This window comes from Macadamia integrifolia, chromosome 1, assembly GCF_013358625.1.
Source record: "Macadamia integrifolia cultivar HAES 741 chromosome 1, SCU_Mint_v3, whole genome shotgun sequence".
NCBI lineage: Eukaryota > Viridiplantae > Streptophyta > Magnoliopsida > Proteales > Proteaceae > Macadamia > Macadamia integrifolia.
Genome location: NC_056557.1, coordinates 28,252,071 through 28,268,034, shown reverse-complemented (window position 1 = coordinate 28,268,034; position 15,964 = coordinate 28,252,071). Strand labels below are relative to the sequence as shown.

Genomic DNA, 15,964 nt, shown 5'->3' with positions numbered 1-15,964 from the left:
GGGGGGTGTGTTGGGAGAGGGGAGGAGTATAAAATAATATGTTGAATTGAATGGATCTTGTTGGAGGGGATATAGTGTGAATATGAATGGTTTCAAAATTAAGACTGCTACTTTATATATCAAGGTAGAGTATATAGAATTTTTCATATAATAAGAACTACACATAGAAAAGGCCATAACCTTCACAAGGCTCCTGCAGTGAGGGTCATATAATGTATGCAGCCTTACCCCGCTTCGCTGAGAGGCTGTTTCCCAACTCGAACCCATAACTGTCTATCGTTAATCAAAATCTTATAAACTGTTAAATAGTTATTAAAATTATCCGATGTTCCAACTGATCTATCCTTTGAAGTGAAGCATTTTATCCATCAGTGTATATTCAAGGATTGTGCTTTGAAATGACTAATTTTTCATTCATTTCATTAGTTAGATATTGGAAGTAAATACTCAGAAAAGCATTTGCTTGACACTCCAAACAAAGGCCATACGTGCATTACACGTGAAAGTTTGTTAATTTGAGAAAAAAAAAAAAACACTTCTGGAAAGAACAGGTTTTACATGTTTACGCAGCAAAACTCAATTCCCAAGATCACAAACTCTCCCAAACCACCAATTTTAACCCTAACGGATATACTTCTATGACGAGAAAAAAAAAAAAAAAAAAAAAAAAGGAAAAGGAGGGGATTAATTATTGAAAATATTTCCCAAATCAACAACCAGCATTTTACTCTCTCATGTCCCTCTGAACTGTAACCTAACTGCCTAAAAAGTGAAAACCCTAACCCTCGGCAAGAGCTCCAATTCATTTGGCAAAAAAGGATCTGATAAGCAGAACAGAGGAACGAACAAAGACTTACATTCTGTATAGTGGACGTAGTACTCGTAATCATTGGGATCAGATGACACAATTTTGCGACGCTCGATGACCTTGACAGGATGGTACTTCCCGTCTCTCCAACGGCACATGACGCGCGTGCCAACCTCCAGTGGGAGCACCCCCGTCTTCCTCTTCTTCGATACATCATTTTCCGGTGTCTTCTCAGACGTCGGCGCCGCCGAGATTTCAAGTCCGTCGCCGGAATGAGTCTGTTGTTGCTTATTGTTGCCGTTGCAGGTTGGGGTGGTCGGGCCATTTTCTTCTGCTGTCGGTGGTGGTGTTTCTATGGAACCCATTTTCCGCAACTTTTAGGATACGACGAAACGAGTTTTTAATAGATGGAAATGTAAAATAGACCTTTTAGTTACTTCTATTTACAAAAGAGCCCTCGTGTGGCACGTGACTCTGAGTGATAATGAGAGCGGTGAGGGGGGAAAAAAGTAACCGACCTTCATTCCTCGCGAATCTCACCGTGGGCTTCCTAGCAGAGCGGCCATCGTCTTCCCCGATCTGAGAGCACCGTCATCTAACCTAAGGTATGTACCACCGTCCTCTTCCCATCTCTTCACGATCCCTGCTCTATTTTCGGGCTCTGCAACTCCCCCGCCTCATTCCCCTGCGTTCAATGGCACCAAGCTTCCTGAATTGTTGAAGGGGAATATATACTGGTAGGTTGGGAGATATGAGAAAGAGTGGTTAGGAGAAAGATAACCTAGGAAATGATTATGGCGTTGCATTTATAAACACCAAGAAATTTCTGACGAGACAGCGTATGTGCTCCAGAATGATCAACAAGGATCACAATACCACATCTCAAAAATCCGTGCAAACTTCATGAAAGCTCAGTTGTGGAAACTCTTCATGAATGGAAGTCAATGAAATCTTTTTTTTCCCCTTTGGTTACAGTCTTTTACTCTTGAGTGCTCGACTTTAGTGTTTTCAGTTGTTTCAATTTCCTTCCATTAAAATCATCGAATTCCCATGTAAAAACACATCCGACTAAGCTTGTTTTAATCACCAAAACTGTCCTTCCTATAATCCTCCAAAGAACCAATTGTAGGAAGAAGCGATTGAAACTATAGGGGCTCTGTCAACTTCAAGTAATTAGTTTTTCGCTTTTTTTTTCTTAGCGGCAGCTACCTGTTCGAAGAAAGGTTTGTGTGAGGGTCTGCTTACACTAAGTTGGTAACATTGTCTTCCTGTGTTTCAATGGACCACATATTTATTTTCTTAAAGCTATCCCATGTAACTGGGAACTGATTTATGGATATTGAATTCAGTGCTTTTTTTTTTTTTTTTTTTTTTGGGAGGGGGGGTGGTGGGGACTTGTACGATATACTGCAGAAAAAACTTTTCAAAGTAATTTTCAGCTTATTCTTATTCGAAACATGAAGGTGTAAAGCTATGGCGTCATTGTTATTTTATATAATGGTTCTCATGTTTGGCATTGAGGTGTTGAATGGGTTTCTCTAGTAATTAGTGAAGCGCTTGGGAATGAATCACTCCCATGTTCACATGATAAGGTTGATGGATTGACTCTATCAACGCTTTGACAAATGGTTAGATTTCTAAAAAACATATTATCTAAGGACTTGATAAAATATGATATGTTAGAATTGTTATAGAAATATTGATGTATATTGTACATATGAAGGTAGATGCGTTATTCTCTATATGTGTATCACATATGTTTCTGTTGGAATTCAGTTTTAGGCCTTTAATTGTTTCTGATGTTTCCACAGAAGTTTGGTTGATGTTTATCCATTGTTTAGATGGGAAGGGTTCCAAATTTTGTGGTATTAAACATGTAGATTTGTGAAATATATTTTTCTTCTTTTGGTTTATGATCCCCAAAATACTAGTACTAATAATAACGAAAAGAAAAAATCCAGATTCATTGTGTGAATGCAGAAGATGGATTGGGACATGTTCTCAAGAACTGATATTATTATGTTTGTACTAGATAAATTAGTTTTGGCAAAAGACTCATCGGTTAGTTGTATGAGAAGTACATAGTATCAGGACCATCCCATGGAGACTGATCTCTATTTTACTGTTGAACTAGAGAGCCCAAACAGATCTAGTGATCTAGCTCTCTTGTCCTGACATCGTCTGGCAGCCAACTTTATCAGGACAAGCAGCCACTTTACACTCATTCTGACTCATCGATCTTTTCATAAGTTATGAATCTTTATCCTAATTGGCATTGTATTATTTTTGCAATTTCTCATTGATTCCATCTTAACTGCAGTACAAACTCTGCGGTTTCCAAGTGAAAGGATCCATGATCGTGTTCTCCATGAAGCCCCTCTTCAGCATTCTCCTGGTCACTCTATCCATCCTGCTTGCAATGATCGTTTTGTCTCCAACTCCATTTTCTGAAAGATCACTTGCAAGGAATCCACTACCGTATGTTTACTGGTTTCCTGTTTTCTTTTGTTTTCAAGAAAAAACTAAATTTCTGTATAAAAATTTCTTGTGTGATTGGGACCTTAATGAAGCAGGTCTAATTCGCCCAAGGGAAAACAGGATATATGGAGTGTTCAAAGGGCACTAGAGTGGAGGCCCTGCAAATGGTGGATGGAAGGAGACTCGACTGGTTAGTTCAGTAGTTTCATGATTTCAAGCAGGCATAGATTTAGGCTGTTCATTTTGCTTTTTTATCTGAAATCTTCTTAACTGATTTCATTTCAGACAACTGCGTTGGTTTTTGTTGAAATGCTGCAGCTCTGCCAGCAGAAAGTAATGGATATATGAGAGTGGATTGTTATGGGGGGCTCAATCAAATGAGACGTGATGTGAGTTTTCTTGACCTCTCTTTAGTTTTGATTTCTAGGCTTATGTTGGTTTTACTTCTCAGTTTTGGAGTTTGTTATTTATTTTGTGTTATAAATGCTTCACTCAGAGAATGGTATTCTGGTGACTGCAGTTCTGTGATGGTGTCGGTATTGCTCGTTTGTTGAATGCGACTCTGGTTTTACCAAAATTTGAAGTGGCTGCATATTGGAATGAATCAAGGTTATTTTTTATTTTTATTTTTAAATCTTTTAAATAGCACATTGGACCAAATATTTTCAATTTGTACATCTATCCATGTTTATATTGCATAACTCACAGAAGATTATCAAATGAATGACAAATTGTGGTCTAAATTACCTAAATACTTTGTCTTGTGGAGACCAAAATCATCTAAATCAGGGCAAAAATTGGATAGTAATTCCTGGCCACAGCTGTGGAACATTCTGTTTAGTGTACAGAAAAATTCACAATCTCAACTCAACTATGCATGTAATTAATTACTCATACCCCCCCTATGAAACACTTCTGCACAACTGTACCCAAATACTTAAATTTGCAATTAGAAAGTAATTCCTGGCCACAGCTGTGGAACTCTCTGTTTAGTGTTCAGAAAAATTCACAATCTCAACTCAAGTATGCATGTAATTAATTACTCATACCCCCCCTATGAAACACTTCTGCACAACTGTACCCAGATACTTAAATTTGCACCATTTTGCCACTGTTTTTTCTTAAATTCTCACAGCCCTTCCTGGCAGGTAACTTCAAATCCACGTGTCCTGAACACCAAAATATATATATATATATATATAAAAGAGTGTTGTTAAGAAAACTACCGAAGGTAAACATTGCCAATGTTATCTGTTACATTGCCACATAGTTTAATGCATCTAGCTAAGGTAGCTAAATTATGAGCTAGATTAATAAGAGCCTCAAATTTATTAAAACTTGATTTGATGTCAAAGAGAAGGGGAAAAACAAAAAGGTAAATAGAATTGGGCCTGGATAGAAAGTCAGCATTTGACAAGCTGACCCGTCTAGTCACGTTTACTATTCCTACAATGTGCACCTTTCATAAGCTAAAGCCTTAAACTAGAGCAGAAAGTAAGCCCCACTCGGTTCAATAGGCACACATTTATGGCCACTAGAATTGTTTCCATATCCAATGCCTTAATCCACTTTTATTGTGAACCCACCCTTCAAACTGACAATGAGAGTAACCTACCAGGAGAGTAAATGTTGGAACTATGGTTTTTAAGGCGGTAAGGCGACGGAGGCGTTCAAGGGTCTTTCGGAGCGCCTTAGCGATAAGGTGGGCATAAAGCGTCGTCTTATCGACTAAAGCGTTCCTGTATAATTTTTTTATAAAACTAATCTATTTGGCTCAAATCCTTAGTTGAATCATATTATTCATATGTTAAATAAATATTAAAGGTTCATATTCATACCAATGTAAGATATTCATCAAGAAAATAAATCAATAAAAAGTGAATAAACTAAGTTCATCTTCATCAATCATCAATCATCAATCAGCATAACATATTAACATATAATATAAATACATAATTATGAAACAAAATTATAAATATAAAGAAAAGAAGACATAAAAAATACAAATATTTATTATACTTACCTCTATGATGCCAAAATGAGTGTCTAAGCCCTAAGGTCATCCACTAAATTTCTACTCCTGTCAAAGAAGAATGAAGCTCACCGCTGCCGGAGCAAAATGGTCGCCTAGATCAGTGGTTCTTCCTTGTTCCTTAATTCTTTCTCAAAGCCCTTTCTTAAAACCCTTGACAAAATCCAAATCCTGTTTTTGTTTTGTTTGTTTTGATTTTTTTTGGTGAAGTAAAGCTGATTTCATACATCTCAAGTGCTAACAAAACCATACACCCATCAATAAAAAATCTATATTTGGAATCTTCATCAAGTAATTTTAAAATGTGTTTAAAAAAAAAAAAAAAAAAAAAACCCATAAGGCCACTTCACATAAGGCGGAGCACTGCCTTACCATCTCTAGTTGCCTTACCAGCGCCTTAAAACTATGGTTGGAACTTAAAAGAAGAGTAGGCATAAATTTGCGTGCTAGTTTAGAAATTTGGGTACTACCGTGGAGAAGAATTGCTTAGGGGTGTATCAGTAATTATAAGTATACTCTGGTGGAGGTATCAAAATTTTCCCTTGGTGTTATTATCCTAACCATGTATCTGCCTTTTCATGCCTTTTGAAGGCCTTAGCAAGCGTGAATTGTAAACCATCATTAGCGGATGATCCTTTATCCTTGGGTTGGATAATCTGAGACTTTGCTGACCTAACCCGAGCTATTGTTTGGATGTGGTAGTGTAATCAGGCTCTAGGTTGGGCATGGGTTGAGAAAATGCAAGCCCCATGAGGATCTAACCCGACCTGACTGAAACGTGAAAATTACTTGGGATTTGGCAGTTGAAGTGTGGGTTCAAATTCAACTACAGTTTGGTTCAAGTTGTTTTTGCTACACTTTTGAGGGTTGCAGCTCTACTTCAGGGCTATGAAGTGTAATCTGATGTTTTTTTTTTTTTTTTTTTACTTGTGTTGTTAAAATTTTTATAGTGCTATAAACTGTTAGTGCCAACCCAGTGGTTTTGCAGATGTATTTGATGTCGACTACTTCATTGAGAAGATGAATGATTTTGTAAAAGTTGTTAAAGAGTTGCCAGCAGAGATAGCATTGAGAGAACCATTTCGAGTGGACTGCAGCAAACGCAAAGGTCATTTTGATTATATTGAAAGTGTCCTTCCTTTACTCAAGGAGCACCATTATATTTCTATCACACCTGCAATGAACCAAAGAAGGGATAGGTACAATAGCAGCTGCTTCTTTTTTAATCTAATTACATTTGAACCAGCTTTATACCCTCCTGTTTGGTTAATAAGTTTCATAACCATATTTATCATCGATCCAACTATTCGGGATCTGCTATCTATGAACCTTCTCATCTGATTTCCCTTTTCTCTTTATATCAGAACTGATTAGGTTCTTTAAAATGTCCAACTAGCTAGTAGTTCATGAAGCAAAAGGTGGGGGAGGGGGCAGGATCTAACAGGTTACTGTTCTACCTTTCTCCTTCCCCCACACCCCCCCCCCCCAAAAAAAAAAAAGAAAAAAAAAACCCCTCAAACCCCTTCAGAAAAAGGGCAAAAAATGCCTTTAATTCTATTTGAGCTTTGTAGCCGACTGTTGTTCCCTTGATGTCATTTTTATCTCAGTTTATTATTTTAACTACCAGGTGTCTTCTTAGAAGAGTTCAAAGGCACATTTTTCTTCGATATGCTCTTCTTTTTTTCTTTTTTCCTTTTTCGTTTTTTTTTTTTTTTTTGGGGGGTGGGGGGGGTGGTGTGGTTGGGGTGGGTGATTGCAAACTTCCAGAGTGCATTTTGATTAGCGCTTCTTACTGTCTATTGTTGAACTTGAGCCTTCTGTTTGATAGAAATCTTGTGTGATTTCTGAATAACTTTTGTTGACTGCCCAATGTTGCATATTTTGTGCCTGTGTCCCATTCAACAAGTGCCTTCTTCCCATGTTTGGTTTAGACTTGAAAATGTTGAGAGTGGATAATGAAGCAAGTATCCATTCCATTAACTGTTTTAAGTTGTGCGCAGCTGCTATCCTTCTTTTATCACTGTCAGTTTTCTAACTAGATGCAGTTCTTGATCTTTCTGCTTTTCTTTCGTTTCTCCCCACCTTTCCTTTTTCAGGTAATTCATCTTTAGATACCTGTTTTAAATCCTTCGAAACTACTTGTTCACCATGGAAGAAGTGGAAGCAAAAAGGAAAAAAGAAAGCATAGAAGATAGGTTCGCACTTTGTGCAAGTGATAATGTTGCTTGCTCATTTGCGCTACTCTTTTTTATAGGTATCCAATGTATGCAAAGGCTGGGCGCTGCCAAGCTTGTTACAATGCTTTACACCTTTCCAGAGCCCTGGAGAAGAAAGGCTCTGAGCTGTTGGATGCCATACCCAAGCCCTTTCTTTCCCTTCACCTCCGGTTCGAACCAGACATGGTTGCTTACAGTCAATGTGAGTACACAGGCCTTTCCAATTCCTCTGTAGAAGCTATTGGGGCTGCACAGGGTGATCGAAAACCATGGACGGGAGATGCAGCTCATATTTGGAGAAACCGAGGGAAATGCCCCCTCACCCCAAATGAGACAGCTCTCATTCTCCAATCACTATCCATCCCAACAAACACGACTATTTATCTTGCCGCTGGGGATGGTCTCATGGAAATTGAAGGTTTAACAAATGTTTATACCAATGTGTACACAAAATCCATTCTCCTCAGAAGCGAGGATTTCACTAGCATGCATGGAAACACAAAAGCTGCGTTGGATTATTACGTATCAATCAACAGTGATTCATACATAGCAACATATTTTGGTAACATGGATAAGATGGTTGCTGCTATGAGAGCATCTAAAGGGTTGTTCAAAACTCTGTTCTTGAGCAGGAGGGCTTTTGCACAGTTCACATCAAAAGGGCTGAAAGGAGAAGAGCTAGCACAAGCTCTTTGGAGAGTTCACAGAGATGACTTCAAGTTGGGGAGAGGTTCTGCCTTGCCTGATTGTTTTTGTGAGTTCAAATTGTAACTGACACTACATTGTTTCCTCTGAATCTTTTTTGGAGAATTAAATGATAATTTATGGAATGGAACCCACATATTCTTTAAATTTTACTTGGTTCTCAGCCAAATTCTTTGGATTTGAGTAGGAAAATAAAGAATCCAAGTGGGAATAGAAGAGAAAGGATTAATCAATCTCACACTGCAACCAATGCTCTATCCTTCAGTAAAGCCTCAGCTGCTCTCCTTCCTGAAACCAAAGCCCCATCAAAGGTGGCCGAGGTGAGGTGATCGCCACACACATACACCCCTGACCCAATCTTTGGGTCTTTCTTCAGATTCGTTGGTGGGCTTTGGTTTGGTTGTGCGAATCCGATACGATACGTTCTCAAATGCTTCCACGACTCGACGGTGGAACTCCCAAACCAACCTGAGAGTTCCCGGACCACCTTAGCCGTCAAATCATCATCCGAAACACCCTCACACATCCCGATAACCGAGACTGATACTAACGTCTCCCCTGGACCATAGGACGAAGCCACATTGGTCGCGAAAAACATGTTATTGACGATCCCCTTGCCTGAACCATTAAGAAATAGAACCGGTTCTCGAACCGGAGCCTGCTCCGCTGAGAAATACAAGCATACGGTGCTCCGGGCGGGCCGGCTACCCGTCAGTTCGACCGTAAGCTTTCCCGCCAAAAGCTTATTGGCTTCTGGTTCTTCTACAGCAACAATCACTCCTAGCTCGCTCCTCAAGATCTCCCCGCTCTGTAGCTTCACGGTTGGTGGCTTTGACTCTGATCTGTTGAAGTCGATCGTAACGACCCTTGAATTCAAAGAAATCGAACCAGGGGGAAGCTTCGCTGCAATTTGTTCGGGAATCGCAGCGATTCCTCTAGCGGGAAGCGTATTATTGCCTAAAGCAAGACATTTGAAGATGAAATCGAATAATCTAGACGTTGTCTCTAGCTCTGTATCAAAAAAGATCCCTCCAAAGAACGGCCGGAAGAAGCGGTCGATGATAGAATCAGAAAACCCCGTCTTCTTGAGTAAATCAATGATCGGAACCTCATCTGCCGAGAATATCTCTTCCTCGGATCTACCGAGTACTTGAATTCTCTTCAATCCGATGAGCAATTTGTCGAGGACTGTTCCGATTGGGTTCGCCAAGCTCTGTAACGCTTCTGGAAAATGTCGCAGCGGATCCGCGACAGTGTGGAATTGGCCGTCGTAATAGACAAGAGCGCCAGAGTAGAATTTCTGGAGATCTAAGGTTTCGTAGTCTAGGATTTTCTGGGCTTCAGGGTAAGCGGTGATGAAGATCTGAAACCCTCGGTCCAGTAAAAACCCGTCAACGACGTCAGTTCGGACACGGCCTCCGACGGCATCTGAAGCTTCCACAAGGATGAAGGGGATGTCCTCTGAATTCAGCCGAGTTGCAGCGGCTAAACCGGCGAGCCCTGCCCCGACGATGACGACTCCGGTGGTTTTAACGGTTGGGGCGTCAGATTCCTTGGGTGGGATGGAGATCTGTATGGCTTTAGTTTTGAATCTGCTCAATTGAGATCGGGAGTGGCTGTGGTGTTTGTAGAGTTCATGGGAAAGAGAGAAACACAGTGAAGATGGTTTTGGGAATGGGAGAGAGAGCATGACTTTCAGTAGCAGTGATAAGTGAGGTCAGTAACTCTCGAAGTTCTGATGTTTCAGGGAAGGAGACTGTGACTGCGAGATCACCTTATCCATTAAAAGGCTATCCATTAGAGGTGGTGAAGTGGCCTCTCAATCTCAATTCGGATCCTCTGCTGATGCCGGCCAACAACGACACGTGTTCAGTAATTTTAACACTAACGAGGATGAGATCAGGGAACAGGAGCTCCAACCCCTGGTGCCGGAATAGAATCTCAAGGGTAAAAAGGAAAAAAATTCATTTTAGGTGGGTATTTTTACACCTAACCCTGGGATTCTATTCTCTTGATTGTTACCATAGAATTGCAGTGTCTTGGCTGTAACTTGGGCACCATTGAAATTTTTTTCTACAACTAAGGTATGTAAAGTTAAACCGCATCGATAGCTTTGACTTGCACTGGAGAGAAAAATTAGCTATTAGCCAATAACTGCAACTCCTGATTGCAGCCAAAGAAACCTCTTAGGGTTCACAAATACCCTTTTAGGTTTTTACTCTTTCAGATTCTATTTCTTTGGCCGCGAACACCTACAATTCGGGTAGTAGCCAAATTTTGTTCTGAACCGATCACTTGAAGCATGAGATCAGTCAGAATGATTGCTAAATGTGTTGGGCTCAAGCACTAATAGATTAACAATCAGTCCTGGTGCAAGGTAGTGGCTTTGCAATTGCTTGATTAAGATTGACCGATATCTAACAATTTTAGCCCAATTCAACAACAACAACAACAACAACACAACTCAGCCTTAACCCAACTAAATGGGGCCGGCTACATGGATCCAAGATATATATTAAAAAAAAAAAAGACTTTGGGACATCTCACTCACGAACAATCGGCAACCCAGATCTTGGCCTTCCAAGTAGCTTTGTTAGATGCCATATTTGGGTGAAGACTTAACTTTTGTATGTCTCTTCTTATTAACTCATCAATGGTCATTTTTGGCCTCTCCCTAGCCCTTTTAGCTCCATCCATCTGCATCTGGTCACTCCTCCATACTGGAACATCCAAATGCCTCCTTTGGATATGCCCAAACCAACGTAACCGACATTCTCTGAGCTTATCTTGGATTGGACAATTTTAGCTCAACTATCATGTATTAAACCCGATTATAGCCCGTTTAAGATCTTTTATAGCTCATTTAAATCTCAATTAACCCAAGTCCCTTGAGCCCGATTATGGACTGAAAACCAACCGACATAATAGAATTGTATTCATGCCCTAGTCTATGAGGCTCAATTACCTAAATAGACAAAAATAGTTTGGGGTTTTTAATTGGTAGGACTGACTAATCCCAATCGAAACTAATTAGGTCTTTCCTGTTGACATCTCTAGATTGGATCTTTCGAGCGGAGGTTAAATAAATTTTGGAATTCAACAAATTAACAATAAAAAAAAGACCAAAATGCTGAGTCATCATCATACTTTCTCCTTACCATAAAACCAATGAATCTTCATTTGGTGGTTGCAAGGGAAAGGAAAATTCAAAGGGAAGGGAAGTGAAATTTCCAAATCTTAGAATAAAATTTTTGTAAGTTGGTAGAAAGAAGATTATGGCTGAAGTATGTTAGCATCGTGTCTAAAATCTGAATGACTAGCATTTACAGATTTTAGTTTGGAGTTTGGACTATAATACAACAAGAGAGAGGTTTCTCTAAACAAGCAGTATAGATGAGCCTATTAATTTTTTCTTTTTTCTTTTTGAGAGATACAAAGAGAGCATACTATTGAAAAGTGTGGCAAAATGATATAATATATATGACAATGCAATCATTTCATGGTGAGGAGAGAATAGACACAATTGAGTATAAGGTAACATTTAAAAACAATTTTCGATGAATTGGATCATGGTCTAAATGGTCTAATGGTCCAGTTAATGGACTGAAAATGACACCCAAAAATATAGCTCAATGAATACAATGAATACAATGAATAGGCAATTTGAGATGTCTGTAAGTCTCAACCAATACTTCAATTACATGTCCTATAGCTACTTTCTACCACATGAAAAGATGATATGATGGAGATGTTTATCAAATAATAAACTTTTTGCATTTGCTAATAGAGAAAAAGGTCGCTATGTGACCCTCTATATGTATATGTATATATATACATGTACACGCTCTCTCACATATTCTCTCTCATATTTTATTATTAATATTGTGAGCTATCCATCATATCAGAATAACATTGCAGACTAATTAGGCAAGCAATTACCGAACTTTCCGATTACTTTAGAGGCTGATGTGGCCAATCTAAACAATTCAAATGAGAGGGGATTTTAGGATTAATCACAATTAAAGTTTATTAATGAGCCTTACAGCTGAAATATATGCTTTCCTATCTCTTTCTTGAAACTGATAAAATAGAATTGATAACTAATATTTATAATATTATTGTCTTGGTCCCGTAGCTCAGTTGGTTAGAGCATTGGTCTTACGAGCCGAAGGTCGCGGGTTCAAGCCCCGACGGGACCATGTAAATAAAATAAAATTATGATTTCTATTTTTCTTTTGGACAGGCTATTTTTATATGTTTATAGGACTGAAATTCCCACTCCAAAAGTGATGACCTTAGGAGTTAGGAGCATCTGTATATGGACATCCATCATATCAGAATTGATTCTTCTTTTCCTTTTTTTTTTTTTGGTGTAGGCCATTCCCTTATTTCACTTTACTGTTATTCTCCCTAGAATCCAAGCTTATCTAAGGTGTGAACCATCTAATTCTAAGTGTGTCAAAAATCATTCATTCTTATAATTTGGCATTGGCCTTAATTTTAGAAATCACTAAGAGACAGAAATTAATCGAATCAACCCGAATTCCAAAAAAATAAATAAATAATAAAATCTAATATTTTCCCACTTTGCATAAGAAGAATTGAGATTGAACCAATAACAGACGATTAAACCAAGAGCAGGTTGATAACAACTAGATCAATAGCTATCAATTTCAACTTTTTTTAATAGACCAAATACCTTATCGGTCTGGTATCAATTTGACCCAATTATGAAGAAGAAGAAAAAAAGTCATCCAATATCGAATTGAATTGACTGTTTGACAGCCTATCATGTTTTATTTCCTCCCTTTTATTCACTTTCTACATTTTTTAACATTACAACTTTTATGCATAAGCCTATGCTTCAATTAAGATGAACAATAATTATCCCCAAAAAAAAAATCAAGATGAACAATATGATTGTTTAGCTCAAAGATTGACCTAGAAGCTTCCTTCTAAGTCTGACACTGATCCCTGATTTCATATTTTATTATTGCATATCAGATGCATAATTAATGGAGGAAAGCATATAAAATACATAATCTTCTGTTGTATCAATCTTGAGAATTCGGTGCCTACTTCAATAATTGAGTTGGACAGCAAGTTAAGGCCATTTAGACCTTTATGCAATGTAAGTAAGTTTAGTTCCCCAATTAGCTATTTGTCACAACTCAAAATAAAGAGACTTAATTAGAGGTTTTCCATTTCAAGAAAATGGTTAAAAGGAAGAAAATAAGTAAGCTTCATTAATAGATATATAGGCATGTCTATAGCTGCAGATATTTAGGGAAGACATGGGGTGGGTTTGATGTTCTTCAATTTTTCATGGATGTGATAGGAAGAATCTTGATGAAGCACTAGAAGCAAAAGAAGAATTAAGCATTTGTGCTAGTTGCCACCTCTTTTTCCCTTCACCTTTTTTTGTGGCCTTTCAAGATACCTCTCCCAATTGTATCTAAGTAAAACCCTAAAACCCAAAGTAATTAATAACCATCTTGTGGAGTACTTTCCTTGGGAAATCAATGCTTGTTCCTTAGTTGGAGTCCACCATTTGTTGGTTTCTCATCACCATCTAGTGGTGTCTTCTGGTTCTTGCACATATTTCACTTTTGTAAAAGTATACCAAGAGGGTTTTGCTCTTCAAAGTTCAAAATTTATATAACTCAGTTGTTAACTCAACTCCTAAAGCTTCTTAGTTATCACTTAGGAGCTTCTTAGGGTCTCTCCATTATTTGGTTTAATACCTTTACACCAAATTGCAGATATTTTATTTTTGTTGCAAGTGGAGAAGAGGGTTTTCCTCTTCCAACTCTAAACACCTCAATAATAGAAAAAGAAAAAGAAAAAAAAAAAAAAAAAGAACAACCCAGTGCACGAGGCTCTCGCAATTGTAGGGTCTGGTAGGGGCAAGGGTACCCTGTACGCGTATAGTATAGAAAGCCATAATTGATTGGTATTCCTTAGTAAAAGCCTATGCTTAGCACCAACAGTACCAACTGTTCAAATAAGGTAATTAGACAAATCTCTTATAACTTAAGAGACACTTTGAGTGTGTCCATAGTGCAAAGGAATGTGGGTTAAAGATTCGCCAAATTGGCTAAGTCATAGTTATTATTATCCATGATGTGAAACCCAATATATTGAGAGGATATCTAAAGATATCTCTACCTCATACTTAGTGCACCAAAAGCAAGTTGAGTTTCAAGCCATCCAATTAAAAGGTTAGGACACTCAACTTGAATCCTGATGTTCTTTAGGTCAAGTTGGGTCACCAACTCCCAGTTTATGCCAACAAACAAAGCCAGTTGCTTCAGTCAAAAGCCTTTGGTTCAGTCAATAAGTCTTGAAACTTGATTTATACTAATTTCCTTAATTATTATTCCACACTAAAACAAGTTTCTTTTTCTAAACAAATTTATAAGAGACATAAAGGTTTTTCATACCGACAAGGTGGGGAGAATCTTTTAGTCTTTTTCCCTACACCAATCACTGTATAAGAAATAATGTTATCTAATAGCGAATCCATATGGTCAATAAGGAGAGAGTATCAGTGTGAGACCCACATGGTTGGTATGTAAGAGGACATGCGAAAACATGCCCACATTGTTGTGGTGGGGATCTTTTTTCCCATTTCATTATTAGAACACTCATCTGGGACAGTTCTTATTAACAAGTGTTTAGTCCCATCTTTTCTATCCACATCAACCGAACTTTCCATCTCTCTCAGCATAAAAACCACCACTATCTCAGATCCCTCCATCACTCACAAACCTCATGACCCTTTCATTAGAATTTTTCCTTCTATTCTTCTTCTTCTTCTTCTTCTCTCCCTCTTCCTTTGCTCTCTCTCTCCTCCATGACAGGAAGAGGAGAACAGAAAAACCAAATCAGGAGCCCTCAATCAGAATCCGAGTCTGGTACCATGGCTCATGAGAGCATCTTAGACTCCTCTAAAGACCAAGATCAATTCCTCCCCATAGCTAATGTTAGCCGTATCATGAAGAAATCACTTCCAACAAACGCGAAGATATCGAAAGAAGCGAAGGAGACTGTCCAAGAATGTGCTTCAGAGTTCATCAGCTTCATTACAGGTGAAGCCTCTGATAAGTGCCAGAGAGAAAAGAGAAAGACCATTAATGGAGATGATCTGTTATGGGCCATGACAACTCTTGGGTTTGAGAACTATTTGAGGCCTTTGAAGGTTTATCTTAACAAGTATAGAGAAACTGAAGGAGAGAAGAACATCATGGGTAGACAAGGTGACCAAGAAGCTAATTCTAGCAGTTCTACCAGTCAATTGGTGCCAACTGATCAGAGAAACCTTCAGGATTTTAATAGTGGGTTTAATAAATTTGGAGATGAAGGAAAGGTCATCCGTTATGGATAAAACTTGAAGGTGGATGGGTTTCTTATCCATGAAAGTGGAAGGTATAGCTAATCACTATCATAGAGTTTCAATAGGAATGATTGAAAATATGAGTTCTATTTTCTTACTTTTCCTTTCCTTTTTTGATGTTTTAATTAGATTATCTTTGTTAAATTCTTTAGAACAGTAAATGAGATTCTCTAGTAAGAAAACTATAGTTAGTGAGCTTTAATGTTCTAAAAGACAATTATTGTATGGATTTTCTTATTGACACATTTTTGTAAATTTTTTTTTTTCCCTCTTAATATAATACACCTTTCCTTTTCATAAGGTTATATAATCCTATCATTTTACGTGTA

General features: G+C 38.2%; 4 protein-coding genes and 1 non-coding gene across 13 annotated transcripts in view; 3 read left to right on the top strand and 2 right to left on the bottom strand.

The window, feature by feature from the left end:
• LOC122082754 (histone acetyltransferase of the MYST family 1-like) overlaps positions 1-1,192 on the bottom strand; it is a 13,259-nt gene extending 12,067 nt beyond the window's left edge. For all 4 annotated transcript variants that reach the window (XR_006141401.1, XR_006141402.1, XM_042650519.1 and 1 more), the window contains exon 1: positions 858-1,192. Coding sequence is in view for 2 of the 4 variants with exons in the window: in XM_042650519.1 (XP_042506453.1) it covers positions 858-1,173 (316 nt within the window). In the remaining 2 variants the exon portion in view is untranslated. The remainder of the gene's footprint in view (positions 1-857) is intronic.
• A 98-nt stretch (positions 1,193-1,290) lies between these two features.
• On the top strand, positions 1,291-8,386 carry LOC122082773 (O-fucosyltransferase 13). 6 transcript variants are annotated; one of them, XM_042650559.1, is made up of 7 exons: positions 1,291-1,413; positions 3,129-3,286; positions 3,397-3,476; positions 3,605-3,675; positions 3,807-3,895; positions 6,296-6,517; positions 7,573-8,386. In XM_042650559.1, exons 2-7 carry the CDS (start codon positions 3,162-3,164, stop codon positions 8,303-8,305), a joined length of 1,320 nt encoding a protein of 439 aa, XP_042506493.1. In that variant the 5' UTR covers positions 1,291-1,413; positions 3,129-3,161; the 3' UTR covers positions 8,306-8,386. The 6 variants fall into 6 exon arrangements, with proteins under 6 accessions (XP_042506493.1, XP_042506486.1, XP_042506480.1 ...); XM_042650552.1 differs by having other exon boundaries at positions 3,382-3,476; XM_042650546.1 differs by having other exon boundaries at positions 3,379-3,476.
• Positions 8,362-10,039, bottom strand: LOC122082746 (15-cis-phytoene desaturase, chloroplastic/chromoplastic). Its single transcript, XM_042650510.1, has one exon. The coding sequence runs from the start codon at positions 9,927-9,929 to the stop codon at positions 8,475-8,477; it is 1,455 nt and encodes a 484-aa protein (XP_042506444.1). The 5' UTR covers positions 9,930-10,039; the 3' UTR covers positions 8,362-8,474.
• A 2,325-nt stretch (positions 10,040-12,364) lies between these two features.
• Positions 12,365-12,438, top strand: TRNAV-UAC. The gene has a single exon. It is a non-coding gene; the product is annotated as a tRNA-Val (tRNA).
• Positions 12,439-14,939: 2,501 nt separating this feature from the next.
• On the top strand, positions 14,940-15,732 carry LOC122066244 (nuclear transcription factor Y subunit B-1-like). Its single transcript, XM_042630367.1, has one exon. The coding sequence runs from the start codon at positions 15,096-15,098 to the stop codon at positions 15,624-15,626; it is 531 nt and encodes a 176-aa protein (XP_042486301.1). The 5' UTR covers positions 14,940-15,095; the 3' UTR covers positions 15,627-15,732.
• The last annotated feature ends 232 nt before the right edge of the window (positions 15,733-15,964 follow it).